Source organism: Pteropus alecto, unplaced genomic scaffold (genome assembly GCF_000325575.1).
Source record: "Pteropus alecto unplaced genomic scaffold, ASM32557v1 scaffold17, whole genome shotgun sequence".
NCBI lineage: Eukaryota > Metazoa > Chordata > Mammalia > Chiroptera > Pteropodidae > Pteropus > Pteropus alecto.
This window is the reverse complement of record NW_006440645.1, coordinates 7345447-7371822: the sequence shown is the minus strand read 5'-3', so window position 1 is coordinate 7371822 and position 26376 is coordinate 7345447. Positions and strand designations below refer to the sequence as shown.

The window sequence follows — 26376 nt, the reverse complement described above, 5'->3', positions numbered from 1 at the left end:
CGCCCATTGTGCTGCGCGGCCGCCCGGCCTGGCCTCGCCACCAGGGGCGCCGCAGACGCCGGCGGAAGCGAGTCCCCTTCGTCTTGGGAGAAAGCCGACCCAACAAATTGTACCAATTTTTTTTCCCTCCTTATCAGGGCTTTATGTACCAAAAACCAAACTGTCAAGAAACGAAAGCACACTGACAACTCTCCCCTCGTGCCACTTCCTTCACACCATTCCAAAGATGCAGCCGCCCCCACTAACTCGACCTCAAGTGGCCTGATGCGTGCGTGTCACTATGACACCTGGCGGGCCTGGGCGTCGCCTCCAGCCCTGCCAGGGAGGCCCAGCAGGCTCAGCTGCCTGCCCTTTTCATTTGACCAGCATCTGATGTCTGTCTGAGGCTTCACCAAGTTAGAGTTTACACTTACGAAGCCTGGCTGTCCTGTTCCTCCTGCTTCGGTTCTCCATGGGTTTCCTGTTCCTTCTCGTCCAATTTCTCATGGGTTTCGTGTTCCTTCTCGCCCAATTCTTCATATGTTTCATGATCCTTCTCACCCAATTCTTCGGATGCTTCCTGTTCCTTCTCACCCAATTTTTCTGGTGTTTCCTGCTTCTTCGCGCCCAATTCTTCTGATGTTTCCTGTTCCTTCTCACCCAATTTTTCTGGTGTTTCCTGCTTCTTCGCGCCCAATTCTTCTGATGGTTCCTGTTCCTTCTCAACCAATTTTTCTGGTGTTTTCTGTTCCTTCTCACCCCATTTTTCGTATGTTTTCTGCTCCTTCTCGCCCAATTCTTCATGTGTTTCTTCTCTGCTTGCTGCCATCTTGAAATGGGCTTTTCCACCAGATCTTTTAGTACTCTTATTGTCCCTCTCTGTCAACTTCTTAAAAGAATTTATGCTTTTTACTAATATCAATGCTGCAAAAGCAGCAGCAGCAAGTGTGGCTATAGCACCTGCTGCTGTTGCTATAAGGGCTATGAAATCCATCTTCAAGGGCAATACTGCGGAAAACGGAATGTACAGTATTGTCTTGACTCTGGTTTTTCTACGTTAAGGAATCACACCTCTCTTCCATTTCACAAGCAGACAGAAGCAGAGGCTCCCAGTCAACCCGTCGTCAGGGACACCGCGGGCTGGGCGGAGGGGCCTCCCGGCAGGCAGTGCGTGCAAGAGCAGAGCAGGGATTGGGTACTGACTCTCAACAGAACCCAGGGCCCTAGCCCGACCCGGTGAGTGGTTCATGGCTTCAACCCTCCCTCTTCACTGGCTTCTTGGGCCATCATCCTTTTGGTCCCGCCACCATCTAGATTTATTCCAGAATATCCTGAAACTCTCTTAGGACCATTTATCCATCCTTTCTGTCTGTAAAACTTCAGGATGTGAGAATGATTTTTCTATTAAAAAAAAAAAAAACAGGTAAAATGCCAGAGTAAAAAGAAACAGTTGAGGTCAGGAGCAAAGGATTGTTATCACATTCTTTACAATTACTGGAAGGAAATGAGAGTACCTAGTTATTAAAGGGATGGCAGGCTTTGAGGCTCAGACTTGGGTTGTAGTCCCAGGTTCGCCTAACAATAGCACAGTAGGCCCTTAGGCAAGTTACTGAACTCTACCAAAAAAAAAAAAAGAAAAAAAAAAGAAAAAAAAATGAAGTGCAATGGCACAGAAGCACCAAAGAGCATGCTGTATTTAAGGTATCAGAAGTTGCTGGTAAGTCTACAATGCCTAGAAGGACAGATATGATGTATAGCTGAAGTCTGGAGCTAGATTGTAAAAGATATTTTATGTCATCATAAGAAATCTTTATCCTGTAGGCAAGCAGTTTACCTTTTCAAGAATAGGACTCCTTTTAAATGTAAAAAATATAGCTCCTAAAGTAACTATTTTTAGCATTTATTGAAATAATTAGTCCACGTACTAAGTTCAAGAACACTTCAACTGTATTTTGTTACTCCCCAAAGCTTATACATATATGAATAAAAAGGCTTCATATAAATGTATATAAAACTTCATTTTTAAAATCCAATTTTCAATTTTACTAGGCATATTCACTTGTGGATTACTTGCAAAAACTTCCCCCCAACTTCTCCCAATCCAGATGACCCACAAGTCAGGATCTACTGCTACATTTAGAGAAATAGATGGAAACTGACATGATCAGACTGGATTTAAAAAAATACTTTGGAAGCAGTGTTAAGAATGGATTAGAGCAAGGCTGGTTGGATACACAGGGGTCACAGGAGACTGTAGCAGACTCCTGATTGTCTTTGATAATCTGTTTTATCATGTACACATGGCTGTTCAATTATTTCTCACCTTATAACTAAATATGACCAAGTCTAAAGTCTCACCAATGTGTATGTGTGACATGTGCAACTTCCACCTTAGCTGGTTAAAATCCCTCTTCGCTGCCCAGATTTATCTTTCCCTTTTTCCTGCAGGTGGGAACACAGATTAGCCTGAGACTCAGCTTTGACTATGCAGATGATTACAATGCTCTAAGAAGGGGTTCTTTCCCTGGGGTCCCCAGGTCCCCAAGGAATATATAGATTTAAAGAGGGAATTGTCTTCAATTAAGAATGTAGACACAAATCACAGTAGCTTTAATGATGTGATTTTTCCCACAAATAGAAATCAAATATCTCCCTACTACATTATAACTGTTACGTATATTATTTCAAACAGTTGTCATCAGTACTATGAAATTATAGTAATAATTAGAACATGGACTTGTAAATGTATTAAAAAGAAGTGTATATTACTATATCACAAATTTATGTTTTTAATATTTTAATAACCATATTTCAAATATTATTTCCTTTATAATCCTACGTATTTTATTTGATATATTTAAAAACTATTATAAGGGGTTCATAGGCTTTACTAGAGTGACAAAAGTGTCCATGCCACAAAAGTGATTAATAACCCCCGCTCTAAGAGATTACAGCGAAAAGACTGAAGGAAGGTAGATCTCTGAAGGAATTCATGGAGAGGTACTCTGCTATTTTTGACTGCTCACCTCCCAACTATTAATTATGAGAAACACTTATCTTACTTAGGCCACTGTATTTTTGAGTCTCTTTACAGCAGGTTGAGTCTCGTTACAGCAGGTTGGCCTTTACCTTCACTGAGATTATTGAAATAGCTTGCATTAGTGACAATGAATCCTGAATCAAAGCAATGGCAGTCAAAATGGAAAGAAAAAAAAAATGTAAGAATTTTTTAGGAAGTAGAATTTACAAGAGTGGGGGAACTATTTGCTATATGAACTGAGGTAGAGGGAAAGCAAAGATAACTCCCAGGTTTTGGGGGTAGGTGACTAGATAGAATTGCTATGTATTGTTAAGCGAATAAGGGTTATGGAAAGAGAAGGTCTTATTTGAAACAGGTGTTAGTAGAAATGTTGGGTTAGAGAACTCTGATACATATAGAGAAGGGGGTGCGAAAAACAATTAAATCGCATTTGGAAACTGGGCTAGGCTAGAGAGTCACTGGCATACAGATGGATCTGAAACTAAAGATACAGAGAAACTGGGGAGTATATGTAAAGTACAAAATGAACTTAGGACTGACTAGTCCCTTAAGAATACTAAAATTTAAGATAACAGTGGAAGAAAAGGGGCTCTTTGAATTTACATTTAGATTAATTAGCTAAAGACAAACAAAAGTTATCACTTATTTAGATAGCATAATGTTTGTATATGAACAAAGGAATTATTTCTTAAGTTTTAGTTCAAGCACAATGTTTGTACATGAACAAAGGAATTATTTCAGAAGTTTTACTTCAAGCGTAACAAAGTTCTATTACTATAAAGAATCTATCCAGAGTAGTAATATTAAAATAGTAACAATTTCTTCAGGGGCTTCTGGCCTCTTAGTACATGTTTTTGTTTTCTCTCCTTTCTAGCCAAAACTGCTGTGCGAAAACAAAGTGAAATTCTCCAAAATAAATTTAGTTTCAGTAAGTATAAACGACTATAAACTTAAAAGGTTATTATTTTTTTTAATGGATGTATTTTCATGAATTAAGTAAACTAAAAAAATGAAGCTCTGAGAATGGAATTTTAGGATTATTTGGGGATATAGTTTTAGGATAGGAAATTAAATATCCTACCCATATGAATATACTTTAGTTATGCATTTTTCCAACTTTTAACATTAAAAATATATATTTTCTTAATCTTTACATGGGTGACTATTCCTGATATTTGATTCTTTAATTGATTGTCTTGGAACCATTATTAATCTTTCTTTATTCTAATAAACAAAACTAATGATAGTGAAGAATGAAAGGAAAATATTTTGTTTTGTTTCTATAACTTGCTGTGTTATATTGACCACCGCAAGAAATGTTGAGAGTTTTCAAGAGTTAATATTTTTCTCAAGTGATAAACCAACATATTTAAAAGTATAGTTTGGATTACTTTCCTTGAAACATATTTTGCCCCTGTGCACCAGAAAGTTCACCCACCCTATTTTAACTCTCTCATAGCCTCACAAAATCTTTCTATAGTTTATCCTCACTAGCTTAACATCCCTCTACTCACCAATACTTTAAAATCTCGAAGATTTCAACTGTACTATCTTCTTCAACATTTCTGAAAAACAAAACAGACTCCTGTACAAAACCTTGGAAATCTTGTTTTCTATCTTTAAGCTAATTCTCAATTCTGACAAAAAAATTGTTATTCTCTGCTTATTAATAAAGTTAGAATCAAGGAAAAAGAGCTCAGATATAAGTTTTAAACGTCCTTTATTATCAATACAGAGTACACAAACTAATTTGAAAAGATATTTTTTTGTTCCAAGATATATTTACATCAGCAAGATTTTATTTATTTTAAAGATAAAAATTAGCCTATATGCCATTTTATATCTTTTATTTCCCAACTACAGGTTTAGAATGTCATTAAAGTCATTTAGTTTTTTATCAGATCTAGAATCTGTGCTTATTAAAAGCTATAACCATAAACACTATATGTAGTAAGTACCTGAGCTGTCTTAGTAGAGATGTTGTATAACAAAACGTAATACTTATCCCCATAGATATAATGATGACATCTCCTAATAAGCTTTTAAGAAATATTTGTCATATCATATGATTTTAAAAGATGGGAAGACAGTTATATTAAAAGAACAAATTTTCATTTCTTCTATTTTAACATTATACGTTTTTATTTTCATCACAAAAGAAAATAATTTTAAACTAATAGAAATAACATACACTACTTCTAAGTAAAATGTCTCATTAAAGTGAGTTTGAGTCTAAGTGGGAAGGACACCCACATTTATCTGATTTTTAGTATTTAAATCCTTGAAAAAAGTTTATACTTTACTGCAGAATTACCACTTGAAAAATACTATCAAAATGTATACAAATGGCAGCTATGTAATTTGTATGTTTAACAAGATAAATATATGCATTTAACGATTTAATCTCCTGATGAACTACCTCCAATATGAAAGAGTTCTTTAATTTTATCATATAATACCAACACTAAAGCACCCCCTGTACCACGAAGGACATTGGAGAAGGCACCACGAAAAAATGCATTGATTCCCTCACGTTGGTATATCTTCACAAAGCAGTCTAAAGTTCCTTTATATTGCCGTTCAGCCTCACCACTCTATAGAAAGAAAAATAGTTTCTTATTATCTTAATACTTTTTATCTTAAGATATATTTTATTCAGCACTAAGATAAAATTAACACTGTATTTAGTAAGTATGTTGAATTAATGGGCATATATTGAATATCATACCTAGTGGTTGGAGAATACTCCTATTTTTCAGGCACATTTGAAAACTGACCATATATTAGGCTTAACAAATTTAAAAAGATGGCATCACATACCATGATTTATTCGCTCGCTGCATTGCAATGAGGTGATAAATCAATAGCAAAAAAAGATAACTAGAAAAATACCTTATGTTTGGATATTAAGAAAACACATTTTAGAAAAGACTTAATATCTAATAACCACGAACTCGAGTAAATTTTTAAGATGCAGCTTGAGTGGTAACTTATAAAAAAATAATGACCTTGAAATATTAGAAAGGAAAGCCTGAAAATTAATGCGCAAACTAAACATTTTTAGAAAAAGAATAAACCTAAAAAAAGTAGAAAAAAATAACCAGCAAAAATAAAGGAAAAAGAAAACAAATACAATAGAAAGCATAAAAAGCCAATAGTTATTTAAAATAATTTACTGACAAATTTCTGGAAATATAGTTTGAAGAAAAACAAGAAAGGGCCCTAAAATTATTAGAAATGGCCCCAAAATTATTAGAAATGGCAAAGGTAACATCACTGAAGATGATCCAGAAAATTAAGGGCAAGATGATATTATGGATAACTTCACGACAATTATTTTGAAAACTCAGAAGAAACCGATGAATTCTTTAAAAATCATAATTTACCAACAGAATAGAAAAAACTGGAATAAATTCATTACAGAAATTCAAATAGCTGTTGAAAATCTTCTCTTAAAGAAAACTACGTATCCAGATGGCTTTACATGTGAGTTTTACTAAACATTTAATGACATTTAATTCCAGTCTTATGTAATTATAAAGAGAAAAAATGGGAAGACTCCCCAACACATTTTATGAGGCTTGCATAGTCATGGTACCAAAACGAGAGTAGGACAATACAAGAAGGAAAAACTCCAAGCTGTTATCACTGAAACATGGATGCAAAAATCCTGAACAAAAACAAGCAGCTCAAACCCAGTAAGGGATACAAAAAACAATATATCATGACCAAGCTGGATTTATCCCAAACATATAAGGTTGTTTTAGCTCTGGAAAATAGATTAATGCAATATAATATATTAACATTTGAAAAGAGAAAAATGTTATGATCATCTCAACAGATGTAGAAAACACATGACTGCCATTCATGTTTAAAAACTGTTATAACCAAAAGCAAAAAGTAACAGCAACAGCATGACAAAGGATAAGGACAAAAAACCCACGGCTAACCTTAAATTATATAACACTGAAGGCATTCTCTGTAAGATCAGGAGCAAGACAAAATTGCCAGTTATAATTTCTTTAACACTAACTGAGATCAAGAAAGGAAAGACAAGGAAATAAAAGGTATAAGATAGAGAAGGGGAATATCTGGTATTATTTGCAGATTATACACCTGTGTGTATAAAAAAAAATTCTTCAAAGTGTGTACAAATAGATTAGCTTTTGTAATATAGAGTGTAACAAAATTGTGGAATATAAAATGAAAATACAAAAATTAAAGAGTATCATTACAAGCTAAATAATGTCTCCACAAAATTCCTTTACTAAAGTCCTAACCCCCAGTACACCTCAGAATATGACTATATTTGGAGACAGGATCTTCATAAAGGTAATTAAGAATAGATGAGCTTATTAGGGTTACTCCTCATCTTGTCTGGCCATCCTTATAAGAAGAGAAAGAGAAAGGACCATGGGAAGACATAGGAAGAAGATGGCCATCTACAAGCCAAGGAGACAAGCCCTTAGAAGAAACCAACCCTGCTGCACGCTTGACTTGAACTTTTATCCTCCTGAACTGTGAGAAAATAAATTTCTGTTGTTTAAGTCACCCAGTCTATGGTACTTTGTTATAACAGCTCTAGCAATACACCAAATACATGAAAATAACAATCATTTTAACAGGAAATTGCAGATATCATGACCCTTTACAACACTTCAGTGTGCATTTTCTAAGGCTATTTTCTTACATACTCAAAGTATAGTTATCAAAATCAGAAAATTAAACATTGAAACACTACCATTTACGAATCCGCAGTTGATATGCAAATTAACTTTCCATTGTAAAAAGTTTTAAATGCATTCAACTAGAGCTAGATTTAGATCAAGAGGAAATGCAGATGTAAATGGGATCACTTTAAGGATAGTCCATGAATGAAGTAATAGGTTAGATATGCTTCACCCTCTCAGGTGGCCTACTGGGTTCTTCCAGTACCATTTTGTAGACATAAAATGAAGATAATAGTAGTAACTACACCTCATAGCATTGTTTTAAAAATTAAATTAGTTAAAGGGTAAAATGCTGAGGACAGTATCTGGCACGTTAAGCATTATATTACTTTTCTAGCTTTCCGGTGTCATTATTTTCACTTGCCCTCATGAAACTTACCATCTGAATACTCGACTACTTCTCAAGCATACATTTATGTATGTTTTTCCCCTCTGCTTAGAATATTCTCTCACTGGAGAAAAAGCCTATTTACTGAGATTTAGCTCTCCAAGAGGTCACGTCTGATCACTTTAAGCATCTGGGCACCCCTCCTCTATTGCATTCCTGGAACCTATGCACATTTCTATTTAAACCACTAACTGTATGCCTGCAGTACTATGCTAATAAATGTGGGCGCAGGTTCTACCTTATCTTATTTGTGTCACCATAGTTTTGCATAGATTAGGCGCTCAAATATTTGCTGAATAAATGAATGTAACAATTAAGAGGAATGGAGACTGAAGTATCAAAATTTGGGTTTGGGGATTTATATTTAGAACAGATCATTTAAATTTCCATCCTTTGAGTTGAAAATAATTTACTTTTATTGCAAATGATGACACATATGTCAATAGCTGGTAACTGGGTTTATTCTATTTAATATTCAGTTAAGAATATTAACTCATTCAATCCCTGCCACCCCCCAATCCCCCCAAATAATATATGCTCCTCAAGTGGAAGGCATTTCTCTTCTGATAGACCAGGAAGGAGTTTTACTGGATGATGACTGTTTAAGGACAGGAAAAAGTACAAGACAGAACACAGCATACATTTATTTTTAATAAGTAAAACAAATGACCTATGCCTTTCAGCCAAAATTTCTCTAAAAGTTGAATAAATCATACCTCGATGTAAGTGATATTAGAAGACTCAAATAAGCCTATAAATAATAATATAAAATACCTGCATCATCATACGTCTTCTAACTGTATCAAAGGGATAAGAGAGTATTCCAGAGCATGTAGTCACAACTTGAGCAATGAAAAAGGAGACAAGAAATGGGGTTTCCTTTGGTTTTGGTAATAAGCCCTAAAAAAGAAAAATATCAATTAACCATCTAAACTTCTAAAACGTTTTAAATTCCTAAATCAAAAGATAATTCTTACAAATATTTGAATGGGGGCTCAATAACATTTAAAATGCAATAAGAAACACCTGGATTTAAGGTGGAAAGATTAAAATAATAGCCGGGTATCAGTAAGGAGAATGCCATACATGGCTTAAAAACATTTGAAAAAAAGTATATTTACTATTATAATTGATGTTATTAATGGCACTGAAAAGTAGGAGAGATAGTAGTCAGTGACTAAAAAGGTTGTTCCACTGAGCTGAAAAAAAATGAAAGAATTCCTGCTATTATCATCAACAGATGATATCTGATAAGCAGCTTTAAAGCTCTAAGCAAGTGAAGAAACATTCCTAAATTTCACAACTACTACAGAGAATAATAAAGAGAAGCAGAGGGAGAGTACAAACCAATTTTTCTCTGATTAAATAGATAAAACATTTTGTAATGTCCATTAATTTATCAGTCTAAAAAAAATAAACTACAAACTAAACATAATGTTACCACAATAAAAATGATATTCAACTACATTTATAGTAATGATGGAGGGTAGAGATAATATATAAAACTACTATAAAATTTCCTTCAACTTTTAATCTTACTTAGTAAATAATACTAATATTAATTGCATTGCTTCCTTTTGGAAGCATTATCTCGTAGTGATTAAGAGCATAGGATTTTTGCTTGCCACTTAAATAAATTACTTAACCACTCCCAGGTTATTTATCTTTAGAACGGAAATAATAGAAGCTATTCTGTAACACTGTGAGGATGTAAACTACTTAACAAGGTTCCTAGAACTAAGTAATAGCTCAAAAAATGGTAGCCGTTATTAAATGTTTCTCTTTCTTATCTTACGGAAGTGCTATTAAAATCTGAAATAGAAGGCAAATTGATAAAACAATCTGGAGGATAGACCACAGAATCTGCCAGTACTCAATAGATATCTGAGATATAGTAGCATTTTTTTTACATTTAAATAAGTAATTACAGTCTATGGCCATGCCGCCCTGAACATGCTTGATCTTGTCTGATCTCAGAAGCCAAGCACGATTGGGCCTGATTAGCACTTGGATGGGAGACCACCTAGGAATACCAATACAAATAATTATACCTTACCTACTTTCCAAAAATGAAATAGTAAATTGAGTATTTGCATATAAAAAATGATAATAAAGTGAATGTAAAAATCAGAAAAACTGTTGGAAGAAGCTTTCTATATGCCAAGATTTGATTATGATATAAGCCTAATTAGATGTTTCATATTTGCAACATGATGTATTGTAAGTCTTCCAGTACAAACAGCCCTAAAACTTAATGTTTAGGGTTATGTTTTATATCTAAAGTCAGATCTACAACAGAGCTATAATTTAATTAGGTTATGGTGAAGTCATAATTGAACAGAATTCTATGTCTATTATTTCATCAATTTTGATTTCTATAATTAAAAGTAAACATATCTGCTGAACATATTACTAATTAGAATAAAAAGAAAAAAAACACATTTGTTTAATATATTAGTTAAAACCTCAAATTACCTTAACTGTGTCATATGCTCCAAAATAAGAGGCTCGGTACACAATGATGCCCTGTACTGAAACACCAAATCCTTGGTATAAACCAACAATTCCATCTGATTTTGCAACTTTCATAATACAGTCACCTAACCCCTTGAATTGTCGCTCTTCAGGACCTAAAATAAAGCCATTTAAAGTTTATTAACAGCATTATTTTTAAGTAAATACTTTAATTAAACATTTTACGGATTCAAAATATTTGGAATCGCCACTTAGAAATCTAACAAAAAAGGGCACAAATCAAAATCCTCCTATTCATTAAAAATAATTAGGATTTCAAGTGGTGTCTTAAAATTTTTTAACTGAAAATATTAATCTCTTACAAAAACAGTCTAATTCAAGCAATACAACTGGCTTAAAACATTTCAATAAAATTACCAGATGTTACTAGGAATATAATTACTAGGAATGCAGAAGTTTCTAATTTTCATTAGGAATGTAAAACACCACAAGTAGTTTCAGTTGAAGAGCAAAAAGACAGATAAAGTAAAAGATATAGCTTAAAACTAGTAACTTAAGGATCATTAATATTTTAGATGAAGTAAATTTTTCGAGTGTTTGTTGGTTTTGTCCTTATTTTCTCTTGATGTAGAACTCTGACAATATTTGAAAAATATTATATGTAGAATATTTCACTATGAACTATTCTAATTTTGAAAGAAAACAAAACTACAGAACTGTACATAAAGCAAGATACATGAGTTAATAATTTTACTTTCTTAGCAATAATAAGAAAATTTGGACTGCCAGTTAAATATGATAGAGTAAACTCATTTTCATCTTTGTTCAATCTGCTTCTCCATCTGAGGCATTTTCTCTGATTACTTATCTAAAATTGACACCACTCCCTTCTCCTAAACTTTTTTCATGGTATTTATTGCTAAGTGACAGTAAATTTTAGTCATTCATTTTTTATTACTTGTGTCCTCTACTAGACTATAAGGTACACAAGCCATGAGCTCCCTGTTTTATACAGTCTGTGTGTGTGTGTGTGGGTATGTGTGTGAGACACACATACACATCTTGTATCTGAGACACGGCCTGGTTTATAGCGGGCACTAAAATAAATATTTGTCAAGTGATTTTCTCTTCCCTTAAGACATTCTATTAAAACGATAATAGAGGAATAAAACAGAATGAAAGCCATATAAGCAAAGAGTAAATGACAAACAATAAAATCTACAAATTTTAGCACAATGGAAAAGAGAGAGAGGAGTGGTAACTCACTAAGTAAAGCAGAGAAAGACGAAACCTATTTTCTTGCAGAAGGAGATATTTTGAGAAGCGAGCCATTTGACCCCAATAACCTCAGAAAGACTTGGAAATTAGAGGAACTAAGTAATAATCTTGCAGTGAAAAACAAGTAGCACCTGGGTGCTAAAAGTCCACAGCCTCATCTTGATTAGCCAAGTGACTCACTCCTCTGCCACCCTCAGGCTCCAATCGAATGGGGCCAATTGAGTTAACCTCCACAATTACTGAAAAGAGACTCACACAAAAAGGTACATTTTGTGAAATGTCAGATCATCAGGAATATAAGGTAATTAAAAAAAGGCACATATGAAAGGATCGGTTGTAAGAGATAGATTTTTGTAAGAGCAATATTAGAAACTAGAATCCAGAGTAATGCTTTTAAAACTGAAAGAAAATAACCTGAAACCCAGAATTTTATATATGGCCAAGGATTAGGAGGATAAAACAGTTTTAGACATGCAAGATCTCAATTTATCTCCTATTCCACTCTTCTCAGAAGGCTCAGAAAGCTACCAAAGAGTATAATCTTCCAAAACAATGTTGTAACAAAATATATAAAGATATGATAAAATAAGTAAGGACAGAGGCAAAGGGAATCTCTAGGTTGAGAGTTATACATCTAACCCAAAGAGGAGTCATAATCGAGACAGGAATAAGTGCATAGAGAGATCTAGGAGGTGGCTCTCAAGGAAAAAAATGGAAGTAAGTTATAAGCAGTCTCTATGTTTGCTCTTTTGTTACTACAGTGTTCACTTTACCCTTCCTTCTTTTAAGGGAAAAGAAAGTAGTAGTAGTCTTTAGGCCGCATGACTCTACCATTTGGTTCAGAATAAAAATTTTAGATTGTATGTCTAACAGTGTCATTACAACATAACTCTACAATAAATACACTGTTTAAAATACAAAGAAGTAAGAGTTAGTATTTCTAAAAATCCCATACCTTTTCCAATATCAGCACCTAATCTGGTTCGGGCAAAATCTAGTGGATATACTACACATAAGGATGTTGCCCCAGCCGCTCCGCCAGAAGCCAAGTTTGCCAAAAACCACCTCCAGAACTGAAACATATTAATTAAAAAGTAGTTATTAAACTACAGAATCTGTTTAAAATTCTGATTTTTATAAAGATTAAAAAGCTAGATTTACAAATTGCTTCTCTAAAGTAAACATCTATAACAACACATACCATGTTATCCAAAACACTCCTCTTCATGCCCACATAGCCTTTGTTTCTTACCATGCAGTCTGGAAGATACAGTTTAGATGCTGACATACCAAAATTCCGAAGCACTTTAATGGCCTCCAGCAAAAGTAGCCCAAATTAGCAAAAGAGGGCACATAAGATAATCATCTATTTAGACTATGTTTTTTTGTCAACAATAGTATTAGTTATGATCAAAATGTAAGGCATCTATGGAGGCTTTAGTTGTGCCCTTTTTGTGGTGGGGGGACAGCGATACTTCATAATGCTACAATTTTACTTTGTAATTTTAGGACAATTAAATTTAAGCAGCTCAAAAATATATGTATGTTATGTGCAAATGCTGACATGAAAATTGGCACAACTCAATGATAATGTAATTGAGTGGCATGTAAGTTAGGCATTATTGTTCACACGGGTTGTTATGGTTCTTTTGAAAAACATTTAAAATATGCCCTATTTAATTAGGTCCAGTAAACTGCTTTTCACCATCTAGAGATTACTGGAAAAGAAAGGAGTATTTAAATTGGAGTGGTTCTAGAAAATTCAAGGTACAAGGTCACTGTAACCACACAATGCTTTCAGTGCACAATATTCTAATCAGCTCAGTTTCTTGTTTTATTCTCTAGCTCTTATTTCCGATAATAGTTTTCCATCTCAGCTTTGGAACTCTCAATTTTCTCTTGTCTTAGAATGCCCTTCCTATTCCTTTTTCTGTTTTTTGTTTTTTTTTAATGAAAAACTTATTGAATTATACTTTAATTCAAATTCAGTACTTCCTCCATGAAATCATATTATTTTTCAACAAATACTTCATCTCCCAGAGAATTAAAGGTGAATCATGTGCCAATATGTAAAATGTGTCAACATGTTCTGGATTTTCTTTTAAAATAGTATTTACAATCACTTTCTACTTTCAATTTATAATTATTTATGTACATGTCTCATCTTACTGCCTACAGACTAAATTTCTCAAGGCCAGGATTATTATTTTTACTTAACAACTTTAATGATATATTTATATGCCATGCATGCAAAGTATATAATTCAACAGATTGTTAGTAAAGTCAGATTTGTGTAACCACCACTAGTTTTGGAACATTTTTATCACCCCAGAAAGACATCCTGTACCCATAGCAATCAACTCTACATTCTTCCCCTACTCCCCTGGAGCCGTGAGTAACCATTAAGCTACTTTCTATCTCTATAGATTTGCCTTTTCTGGACATTTCCTCTCCATGGAATAACACAATATATAGTTGTTGTGACTAGCTTCTGTCATTTAGCATAATGTTTTCAATGTTTATCTACCCTGTAACATGTATTAGTACTTCATTCACTTTTATTGCCAAATAGTATTCTATTATACAGATTTACCACATTTTATCTGTCCATTCATCAGTTTACTTCACAAAGCAAGTCATGGGCCTAACCCAGAGTAATAGTAATGTATTCAATAAATATTTGTTTAATGAAAGGTACTAGGAATGCCACTTACTGTCGTCAGATTCCTATGACTCCTTTTTTTTTAAGTGAAACTCTTAAGTTCTGTATAGGTAGCCATGTTTCATAACTGCACAGAGATAATTAAATCAGGAGACTGCATTTGATCCCATGGTACCTAATCCATAGTCTAACAGATGATCTATAACCTGGTAGAAAAAGATGTGCTGGGCCAGAGTCTATTTCTTGGGAATTCGACTATAGAAATGCTATGCCAGTTAGCAGTAAGGACAGAAATGAGAAAAGTATAAAATGACTTAGTTTAAGTCTCGGTCTACTATAAGACTGTTGAAAGCTATAGATCCTTTTTCAATAAAAATGACATATGTATAAACATACTTTTAGTGTTAAGCATGCATGGATCTTAGGTAAAGAACTCTGACCTTCTGAAAGGTCAGAAGGGACCACTATGATATTAACAGTGAACTTAAATAAAATATAGATAAGTAAAAAAGGTGGGATGAGAAAACAGCAAATACACAAAAAAGCAGATACTGTGAGAGAAAGAGAGAGACCAAGTAAATAGGGAGACAAAGATAAGGAGCATAGTTTGATTCCTAGAGCTGCCTCTGGTTCAAACTCCAGTGCCAGTATATCATCCAATACTTTTTTTTTTCTTTTTAGAGCAGTAACTGTTTTAACTCTCTGCTTCTTACAATCAAACGGATATGCAGCATAAAAAAACTTCATAAAGTGCATCTCAAGTTCTGGTTAACTTTCTTTCTAGATTAGAGAAATGACTTTCAGATCAATGACTTTCAGGGTGGATGATCATATAATGTATTATTCAAACCAGGACACTTCTGATTGTGAAAATGGGGCCTATGAATAAAATGACACACACGGGCATAACATGTATAAATAATATGGCCAGCCTACTGATAGAAGAAGGCAGGGGAGAAAGAAGGGAAGGAGGGAGGGAGAGAGGAAGGGAGAAAACAAGGAAGAGGGAGGAAAGGAGGAGAGGGAAAAAAGCAGTTAATCTATGCTGAATGAAAATCCTGGGGCATAACATGTATAAATAATATGGCCAGCCTACTGATAGAAGAAGGCAGGGGAGAAAGAAGGGAAGGAGGGAGGGAGAGAGGAAGGGAGAAAACAAGGAAGAGGGAGGAAAGGAGGAGAGGGAAAAAAGCAGTTAAGAATCTATGCTGAATGAAAATCCTGCATTTATCTGTGTAACAAATGCAGTCTGCCCCTCCACATTGAGCTTAAAAATAAAACAGATCCAGGAGACATGGTATGTCATTATAAGTGAGTTTCAGTTATTACCAGTTAGTAATTTCAGATACTACTATGCTGTAAAAGGAGAGGGCATGGAGACGAATCAAGAAGGGAGAGGAAGATGCAAGAAGAGTCTGAGGGTTTTGGAGGAAAATAATCCTGTTTATTTTCAACTGCTGATAAGTAGATACTATATGAACAGACTCAATGATGCACAAAAAAAAGAAATGCCTGAGGACCAAAGTTCTTTCTAACGAAGAACTTTTTCTAACTTGCCTTCTGTCAAGGGTTGTGTTAGAAGCTGCTAAAGTGCGGCAGAGAAACATTTTATACCCAGCTTTAGCTAAGGCTCATCCATCTAGTCACCTCAGCTGAGAGAGGAACAGAATGTTGAAGGATGAGTTTGAGAGTTAGGAAAACAGAACAAATGACTTGGGCAGGTGCTGTATGCTCTGAATACCTTACCTCTGAAGGTGAGGTGAAAATTCAAAGAAACAATATATAGTAGACAGACACTTTCCTACCATATTTCCTTTTTTAAAAAACTTTGATTTCAAGATAATTGCAGATTGACATGCATCGTAAGAAATAAGACAGAGGGAGTCTGTAAACTCTTCAACTAATTCCTCCCAATGGTAATATCTAATGTAACTACAGCAGAGTAAATAAACATTGATTAAAAGCTACCTTGTTTGGATCTCTCCAGTTCTGCATACACTCACTGTATGTGTGCATTTAGTTTTATGTAATTTTATCACATATGCAGATTCATGTGACCACTGCCGCACACCGCTGCTTTTAACTAATCTGCTAGGACAGCCTGGCTTGTTGGTTAGGGGAGGAGGAAAAGAGAGACTTTGAAAAGGTAAAGAGAAAACCTTGAGGATAATGTAGTATATATAGTTTCTAATGGAGGAAACAAAACAGAGAACAGGACAAATGACATATAGTTTGTATGAGGAGGAAATTTTGAAACTAGATTTTGTAACTGTGGGAATGATTACATCAATGATTACCTTGAACTTAAATTTATCTTTTTCCTGTTTTGTTTGATTTGATCTTCCTAAGCACTTTAATCTCAGCTAAATAGATCTTACAGAGGAAACAATTTACTTTTCTATAGAATAAATTACCTTGAAGGTAGAAATACGTATCTCTTGACTTTTTATTTGCTTAATAAAAGCAAATAAAATGCTGAATTTCTCTAGTGTAGAATAGTGATTATAAAATGTAAATTACATTAAAATCAATATTTATTCAGAGAAATATTACCTTGGGACAAAATATCCCTTAATTTTTAAAATTGTGTTAAAAGGTTTGGAGAAACTTGTAAAAGTTAATATAATTCTGTTTTTCATATATAAGTTCTATAACACATATTATAATGTTAAGTTACTATGTTTTATGTTTTTCATGACTTGAGAAACTCCTCCCCAAATAAAACATCACAAGTAGATAAATCCAACTATTTCTTAGAAAATTTTAGACATACTAAAATATACTTGCCTGTTTTTCTTTATTAACTCCAGACATAAAAAGTTGTTTGTATTTGTCCTTAAAAGCAAAATTTAGAGCTTGTGTTGGAAAATAACGGATAACATTTGCCAAATTGCCACGCCAATAACTGAAGAAACCTACAAAAGAAAATATACTGAAAATAAATTTGTATTATTTAAAAATTCCTATAGTTTTCATAGACTTAGCTATTTGAACTATCTAAAACTAAATCCCTTTCTCATAAGAAAAAATAAAGTTTATGGGTCTCAAGTGAAGAAAAAAGGCAATGTTAACACATGTACCTCATTGGGATTTTGTTAATTTCCAATAAAGTCTTGAATACCTGAGAACCTAAGGAAAACATTATCAGTTGAAGGGCTCGCACACTTGCTTATTCATTCATTCATTTGTTCATTCATTTATTTATGGTGACATTGGTTAACAAAATCCAACAAGTTTCAGCTGTACATTTTAACAGTAAGGCATATATAAATATATATATTTACACTGTGTGTTCACCTCCCTCAGTTAGATTTCTTTCTGTCACCACATATTTGACCCCCTTTACCCCGTCTACCTCCCCGCTCTCCTCTGCTAACCACTAGTCTATATATAGTCCATGTCCATGAGTCTGTTTGTCCTGTTCATTTGTTGCTTTTAGGTTTATACCCCACATATAAGTGATATCATGTGATTTGCAACTTTTTCTGTCTGGCTTATTTTGCTTAGCATGATTATCTTGAGGTCCATCCATGTTGTCACAAATGGCAGTATTTCATCTCTTCTTATGGCTGAGTAATATTCCATTGTATATATATGTACCACAGCTTCTCTTTATTAGTAGAAGAACAGAGCTCAGGAGTATCTATCAGAAAAGCTAGTAACCCTTAGCTTTATTTCCAAACCAAGATATACAATTTCTACAGTGGTAAGGCTAAAACAAAAGTTTTTATACATATTTATGAGAATGAAAAGGGAATAGAAGAGTTTGAAGCATCCTTATCTTTATGTTCTGGAACCTAGACAAAAAAGGGATAAATTTACAATTAAAGGCAGTCTCCAGAGGCCTGATGGAGAGAAATTTTCAAGGTCAATAATCTTCTCATTTCAAAGCTCTATGGAATGACCAATCCTAGTATGTGTTGACCTTATAATTCAAAGCTGCCTTTATAATCCAGAGCTAGAATGCAATAGGCTAGCTCTTCAGTAGCTACGTTGTTTTTTACGAGATGGGAAATTGTCAAATGGTTTGATCTTGCTCCTGTGAATAGGATGCTGCTAGTCTCAGCTTGGAGAATACCCAAAATAAGATATTTATCTTCTAAAGATTCAAATGAAAATAATTTCAGCTGACTGGGCTAGTGCTCAGAAACCGAAAATTAAATTAGATAAGTACACAGAGGGAAAGATATTTGTTAAATAAGTATATTTAGTGAGAAAAAAAAAACCCAGACTCTTGGTGAATCCTAAACTGAATATAAAGCAGTTGCACAAAGATAATTAAAAGCATATTTAATAGCCAAGAAATAATCTTCTCAGTACTCACAACTGATTCAGTCTTTACCAGTGCATTCAACATCTAATGGAAATAGTTACCATTTCCTATGCATTTAATACCTGCCAGGAACTGGCAAAGGCTCTATATGTATATTTCATTTAATCATCACATTGTTTGTGATGTGGGTTCTCCAACAGCCCCCATTTTATACATGTACAAACTGAAACTCTAAAAAGTTTAAAAACTATCTAAGGATATGGTTACCAAGTAACCAAACCAGGATTTAGAATCAGATCTTCCATCTGATTCCAAAGCTCTAATCCAGGTTTGAGTTTCTGGAGGAACTGCTTTTCATTTAACCCTTATAAATCGCCCATGAGGTAGGTATCATTAGTCTCTTCATCTTAAAGATGAAGAAATGAGTTCCTCAGACAGATTACAAAAATCTACTCTCTGTGTAATGTACGCAGAGGGAAGCAAAATTTGCCACCTCAAATCATGTCTCTGGCATGAGGATTATTTTGGGCTGATTATTTTAAGGAAACAAGGCTCAGGAAGTTTTTCTTCTTACTTTCCCTTTAATTACCAGAAAGAATATAGAGAGGGCTTGTTCCAGGAAAAGAACTATCACTAGAGATAACAACAAAGCATTTTGGGGGCTAGCTATGATAAGCTGAGGAGCTGGGCAGGATCTTTTTGTTCAAAGTCCTCTCTGTATCCCATTGTCTCAGCATGGTGCAACAAACGTTTGTTTACCAAACATTTGCTTTTCCCATCTTCCTGTAAATTGTTCCTCTCCTTTAAAGTCCCAGAACCCTAGACTCTTCTCCTTAGCTCAGAATGGCATATAAGCCTCAACTGTGCAACTGACTGCCTGTGGTTCTCAGCTTCTTAAGGGTTGCTGTGCATATGTAATTAAATTTGTTTTTCTCCTGTTAATCTGTCTTCTGTTCATTTAATTATTAGATCATCCAAAGAACCTAGAAAGGTAGAAGGAAAAATCTTCCTCCTCTATACAAGTTTATCTCACATACAGTCACAAATGAACATCAAGAATATGTATTTGTAAATTTAGGAATGCATACGTAACGATTAAAGAGTTAAAATTTATTGAGCATTAACTATACAATAGGCACACGCTGAATATTTTATAGGAATTATCTTGTTTAAACCTCATAACTACTATATCATCATGTAGGTGCTATTATTATATTAAACATACAACTGAAACTGAGGAAATTGAGTCTGAGAGGCTAAATGAAAATGGTTCAAGGTCGCAAGATAAGGAAGGGGAAGGCTGGGACTTGATTCCAGACCTGACTCCAGACTTAGAGCTATTAAATTTCTACTGCCTCGCTATAAAAATCCATCCTCGATAAAAACGGTAGTATTTTCTGGTCAGAACAAAAAGAAGGGAAAAGTAAGAGTTATGCAAATGTAGGAGTATTTTGACTCTCTAGTTATATAGAATAAAAAGACAGTTTCCTAATATATAATCACAAAATTGGTAGAGAAAAACATAGATATTGTGGTATCTTTAATAATAGCAGAATAGCTAAATTTTTGACTTAATTGCCAAGAAAAAATAATCTCTTCAGAATTTAAGGGAAAAGAAAATAAGATCTACTCTAAACTTAATTCAGAGAAAATAATTAAGAATTAAAACAGATGGAAAAAAGTCCCTGGGCCATTTACTGGTCAACATACTAGCTAAGAAAGATAAAGCTGTGTGTGCTTGGATCTATACTCTAGTCAAGTGGGACCCAACATGTTTTGACAGTATGCCTGTCAGTAAAAATATATGTAGTTAGCATGACTCACAAATATGTATATATTTTTAAAAAAAGTTATATACCTGTGCTACTATACTATACTACCCCATAATGTACATTTTTAAGACATACCCAAAATAGAAGTTAAAGGATGAGGTAAAGATTCTTCATTTCAAAACCTTTAATTTGGTACCTAGTGCTTAGCAGACCTGCTGGAGATAGCACTAGGAACAAAGTTCTTGATCTTATAGTTTTTATTTTGAGGAAGAAGGGCCAGGGAGAGAGACAATGAACATATAAATATGGCAGGTGGCCATAAGAACAAAAACAATAGTATACGGAGAAGGGCTATTTAGAAAGGGTGCTTGTGGAAAATGTCTAGCTAGGAAATTAGAGCATAAATAATCATTTATTTGAACAGTTAAAAAACAGTATTTTCAGATAGCTTGCTAATTATGATATTTTCATACCATCATTTGTTATACCTCTCAATACGCTCTTAAGGTGAGGTTCGTCCTTAAGTATACATGAATATATTTCAAATAGTCTTCTTGATAATTTCAAATATTCGAATAGTCTACTTGTCTCTATAAATCTACTTAATTAAGCAAATATAAACTATGTTCATTATATAATTAAGGAGTAGTGACTGTCATCCTCTCTACACTGTGTAATTCCTACTCTTTTAAATGCCTTAGTGTCCTGTGATATGTAACTGACATTTTGCCCAAGCATAGCTATCAGTGCTAATTCAAATACTAAATATCAGTAGTTTCTTTTCCCATTTTATTTAAATAATGCGACAACCTAATATTTTCTTTCCATCCTTCAACATATCATCTTCAAGATACAAAAGCCTGACTGCTCTAGCCTTCAGAAAAATAAGCTTAGAAAAGTTCAGAAAAAAAGGAGCTGATGAACTCATGGCCAGGAACTCATAAAAGAGTTCCTTCCTGTAAGCTCTTAAAAATGACACTCATAGGTCAGCTCTTTAAAGGGCTATGTTCACAATATTTTAAATAAAATAGTTATTTCAATTAAGAATATATGTACATACACATATTTTGCTCAGTGAAAAATCATAGCATAAGTCAACTGTGGTGATTTTAGCAATGATTTGTCTTTTTGCTTCTCTACATTTTCTAATTTTCTACAATAAACATGCATTATCTGTGTAATAAAGGTTTAAACAGTATTAAAAGTGCACATACCAACTAAAGAATAAGTAAATCTTTAAGAATAGCGTAAGTCAGGATAAATCCAGAAGCTTTCATCATCCAAGAAAATCTTATAAAAAATATCAAGGACACAGAAAGAGATGTTCAAAGCTATGTTCAGAGCAAGAATGAGGAGCTCTATCTTTGGAGTGGAAAGAAAGCAGAGATTAGGTAAGAAGAGTGAGGGAATATCTAGTTGTGCTTTCTGAGTACATGTCTATTAGACTCTTTAGTCTAGGGGTAGGTTAAAGTTAGAAAGGAAAAGTTAGTAAAATTAGAGCAAATCAAAAAGAGAAACTTCAGAACATTTAAAATGGCGATGCGTCTTCACTTTCAAAAAAGTGACAGAATGTAAACTGCAGAAAATAACAATCTCAAAATCTGATTGCCTAGTACAGTTTCCAAATCATCTAGCACCATGATTCTCAATCCTACCACCATGCTCAAGCCCTCTCTATATAAGTATTTATTGTGAATACTTTACTATCTAGAAATAGACTTCAAAGACAATGACCTCTTTAACAATTCAAACAAAGTCAATATAATGCCCTCACTGTGATAAAGAGAAATTTATAATATATGTATTTTAATTAGTAAACTGATGAAGGATGACCATACTATATGCATAATAGATGCTTGCTTCTACTTATAATGAATCAGTTATACTTAAGATACACATTGACATTTTGAAAAAAGTGTTTAATACATATATTTGTATGTATATATGTACAATCATCAGAAATTCAAGTTACAAATGCAGATGATATAAGTGGTGACCAAATATGACAAGCAGAGTTATTGACATGAGTTTTCACAATGAAGAACTCAGTAAAATTCTCAACAAAACAAAGTACACTCTTCCCTCTACTTACATGGTAGCTGCATTACTGGAATCAGCGTATACTAGAACTATGCCCCAGATAGGTTGCGTTTGTAAGTAAATAAGAATTAGGTTCGAGACTCAGCTAATCATTTAAGTTTCACTACTATATGAATGTCCAGTGGGATGTCTTTGTTGTGTAGGACTGGACATGTATAGCAGAAGGATGTTTTAGCCTCCCTGGCTTTCACCTTTCACATCATTGCAATTAAAGATTGCATCTCCATCTATGTGCTAAACAAAAAATTCCCCACAAATTTCCAAAAAAGCCCCTAGGTGGCAATATTATCCCCGTTGTCAATTACTAACCTCTTGGCATAGAATATATACTGTGGTGTAGTCATAACAAGGCCTCATATATAAGAATGAAAACCATCTCAAGTTCTGCTATGATCATCTCATCTTTGAAGGTATAGAAAGCAAGAAACGGAATACTATGCAGAATGATCTCAATTTGCAAGAGTCATATTGAACATCTTGGTTTAAGTATTACAAAAAACATTTAAAATAGAAAATAAATTAGCACTGGTCAGCAAATCTGACCAGAATATTTAGCTTTACTTGTCTAAATATTTTGAGCAGATTAGCTAATATTAGAGTGATCCTTACTTCTCTGAAGAGGTCTTAAAATATAAACCAAGGAGAGATAGGTTCCAACTTTTCCTGTAAAAATCTTGGGGGAAATGAGAAGCTTGCTCTGCTAAAATAAATGGGGTGGGGAGATGTAAACCACTACTTATGAAAGACCTGAGCTCAGCTCCCAGATGGGCATTCAAAATTCACAGTTTACATGATGCCTAAGAATCTACCTTGAACCCAAATACCGTACCTAATAGGCTGAGTTGTAACCACATCCCTAGAGAGAGAATGTTTTTTTGAGGGGAGAGTAACCTACCCCTAGACTTAAGAGTGGAAGAAAGAATTGTACTGGAGTTGAAGCCACTTCATTTCTTGTTCAGAATATACAATAAGCCTATTTCCTTTTTTTCAAGTTTGTATAGTTTTCAACTGAATCCAACATGAGTGGATTATAGAAGACTTCTGATAAATTTATCCTCATATCCACTAAGCAAACTTAGGAGTCATTCTATATAAGGGCATTTAATGGTTAACAAAGCACTTTCATTATTTATTCCTTGAAATCATTTCAATATTACAGAAAAAACAATAAACGAAAATATCAAAAATTTAAAGACAGGGTCTGATGGAAAAGAAAATTTGGTAATACTAATCCTGTCTTTATTTAAAAATCTGATATTTTGCTCATCTTGGGTTTTTAAAGTATACAGCATTAAAATATTATTTGTCTTTATTGAGTTATTTTGTGACACCGCCCCCCAAATTTGTGCAGAGGTAAGTGCTCTTAAGTCCTACCCTCGGTCTTCAGTAATTCTCAAGAATAAACAGAACTTCTTTTCACTGAATAGGGAGCCGAGTACGGGGAGGCCCCAAAGTTTCTATATTTGGAATACTTCTCAAACGTATTATTTCAACAAATAAACAACGTAAAGTACCTGTTAACATACAGCCAAGTGCCTAATGGCATCTCCCCCAATCCTGGGAGGTCAACCACTGCTTTCTGAGCTAAGCGCCAGGTGTGCCAACATGTAAATTCTGCTGCGAAATAGAAATTTAGAGAGAGAAGGTGGTAGTCTCCCCCACAGCAGGCCTGGCCACGCGCAGGCCTTCTTGGCCCTGGGGAAGCAGAGCCCCTGAGACTGGTTAAGAAATTGAATTCTCGAAGGTGAAGAAACAAACTCATCACCCACCGACAGTCAATGGCTGGCCATGGTGCCCGCAATCAGCCCCTCCTGGCCCACCCCTTACTGGGAAGCTGACCCGGCGCAGGAAAGAGGATGGCTCCGCGGCCGCCCATACGCACCCTGCTCGCGGGGAATCCGCACCAAGCAGTCCACTATGCCTTTGTACTGCGTCTCGGGGCTGATTTGCTTGGACGAGGCCTGCACCTGCAGCAGCAGCTTCACCCGCTCGATGGGCGCCACCGCCGTCTTGGACACAGCCGCCGCGACCCCACCCACCAACAGGTCCTTCCCGAAGGACGTGGCGTCAAAGAGCTGCTTTCCCGCCTTCTTCTCCAGCTTCTTTTTCGGGGGGTCACGCTGCATGGTGGGATGACGGATGTAAAAATGGGCAGCAGCAGGTCAAAACGAGCGCAGGAGCGGCGACAAAAGGGAGCAGAAAACCGCTTCAGCGCCGTCGTGGCGGGAAAGTGGCGCTTAGGACGCCGGGAGGTCAGCGCAGCGCGGGGGCAGCTGGGAGCTGCGCAGGCGCGTCCGAGCGCCTCCAACCGCCTCCCGCCTATTTAGTGAGGCCACGTGACTGCCGACACGTGACTGCCGACACGTGGCTCCTCACGCGCGGTTCTACGCTGGCGACTCTCCCTGCCTGGCTTTCCCTGGCTTGGGGCAGGGTCCGGCACCCGTGGCTTCTGAGCCGGGAAGACGCAGGAAGGGACCCAGGTGAGGTAATTCTGTGTTAGGGTAGTTAGCGGCCAAAACTAAAACAGAACAAAACCGAACCTGAGGGATTAACCGAGTTTAGTTTTAGTTTCCAGAGTTATCCTCCCGTTTTCCTTAGAAATTGCTTTAAGCTCTGCTTTTAACAGCAGTCATTTGTCTAGTTACGGTTTTGCCGATTCCTCTCACAACACCCCCGCCTCCCCCCCCCAAATCCAGCATAATTCGACGTTCTCCTTTCTCCTTTATTTTTTTGAAATTGTTAGTTCTGTATAGAGCAGTGATTCTCAGTCTGGACTGCACAGTCAAATGAGACAGTGGCATTTAATTTTGTTTAATGTTTGGGCTTAGGGAATTTTAATGTGTAATTTACCAGTGAGTGACCTTTTCTAGAACAGTGAGTGGTTCACAGACTGTTCTCATTTTAGGACCCCTTTTCACTCTTAAAAATTATTTAAGACCACAAAGAAGCTTCTGTTTTTGTGTTACATATATTGATATTTATTGTTTCAGAAGCTGAAACAATTTTAATATTTATTTAAATACATATTTAAAAATATATTTTCTTAGATGTGAGGATAGCCTTGTTTTATATTTTCGAAAATGTAATGTCCGACTGTATAAAAGACAGCTGGATTTATATAACTGCTTTTCAGTCAGTCTATTGAAATGTCACACATCTTGTAGCCACTGGAAAACTCCACTTTTACTGATAAGGAGAGTAAAACTGGCAGATGATGTCTTAGTATTACTAAGAAAAGTTTTGACCCCATGCAGTCCCAGATGTCTTGGTGACACCTACGGCACTCCCATACCACACTTGTGAGAACTCACCTGAGGCTTATCAGATGACTTTGGGCAAGAATACTCAGTAGATACACATCAGTCTTGCACATCATGTCTGTCTCTTATTTCCTCCCACCTCACTTTTTTCCATTAATATATCCTAGAGGTCTCTCTATAATAGCACAGAATGTATTCCTGATTCCTTTTTATAGCTTGTTTGATGATTTCTAATAAATAGAGATTCCATCTTATACTCAGGACTTGCAGTCTTGAAACATCCATAAATCATGAGTTACTGAATTTTTTGAACTTGAGGTTCTAATTTTTTCTTCATTATCTTAAGCAAATTATAACACTTTTAGTAACTACTTGTCACTAGCAAAAAAAAAAAAAAAATGTAGGCCAGAATTCCAGAG

At 35.0% G+C, this 26376-nt stretch overlaps 1 protein-coding gene across 1 annotated transcript; it reads right to left on the bottom strand.

Annotated features, from left to right (window-relative positions):
* Nucleotides 1-5418: 5418 nt before the first annotated feature.
* SLC25A31 (solute carrier family 25 member 31) lies at nt 5419-24823 on the bottom strand. The gene is made up of 6 exons (XM_006917759.1): nt 24580-24823; nt 17340-17467; nt 12846-12963; nt 10613-10767; nt 8912-9037; nt 5419-5613 (listed from the first exon to the last, which is right to left on the bottom strand). Exons 1-6 carry the CDS (start codon nt 24821-24823, stop codon nt 5419-5421), a joined length of 966 nt encoding a protein of 321 aa, XP_006917821.1.
* Between the last annotated feature and the right edge of the window lie 1553 nt (nt 24824-26376).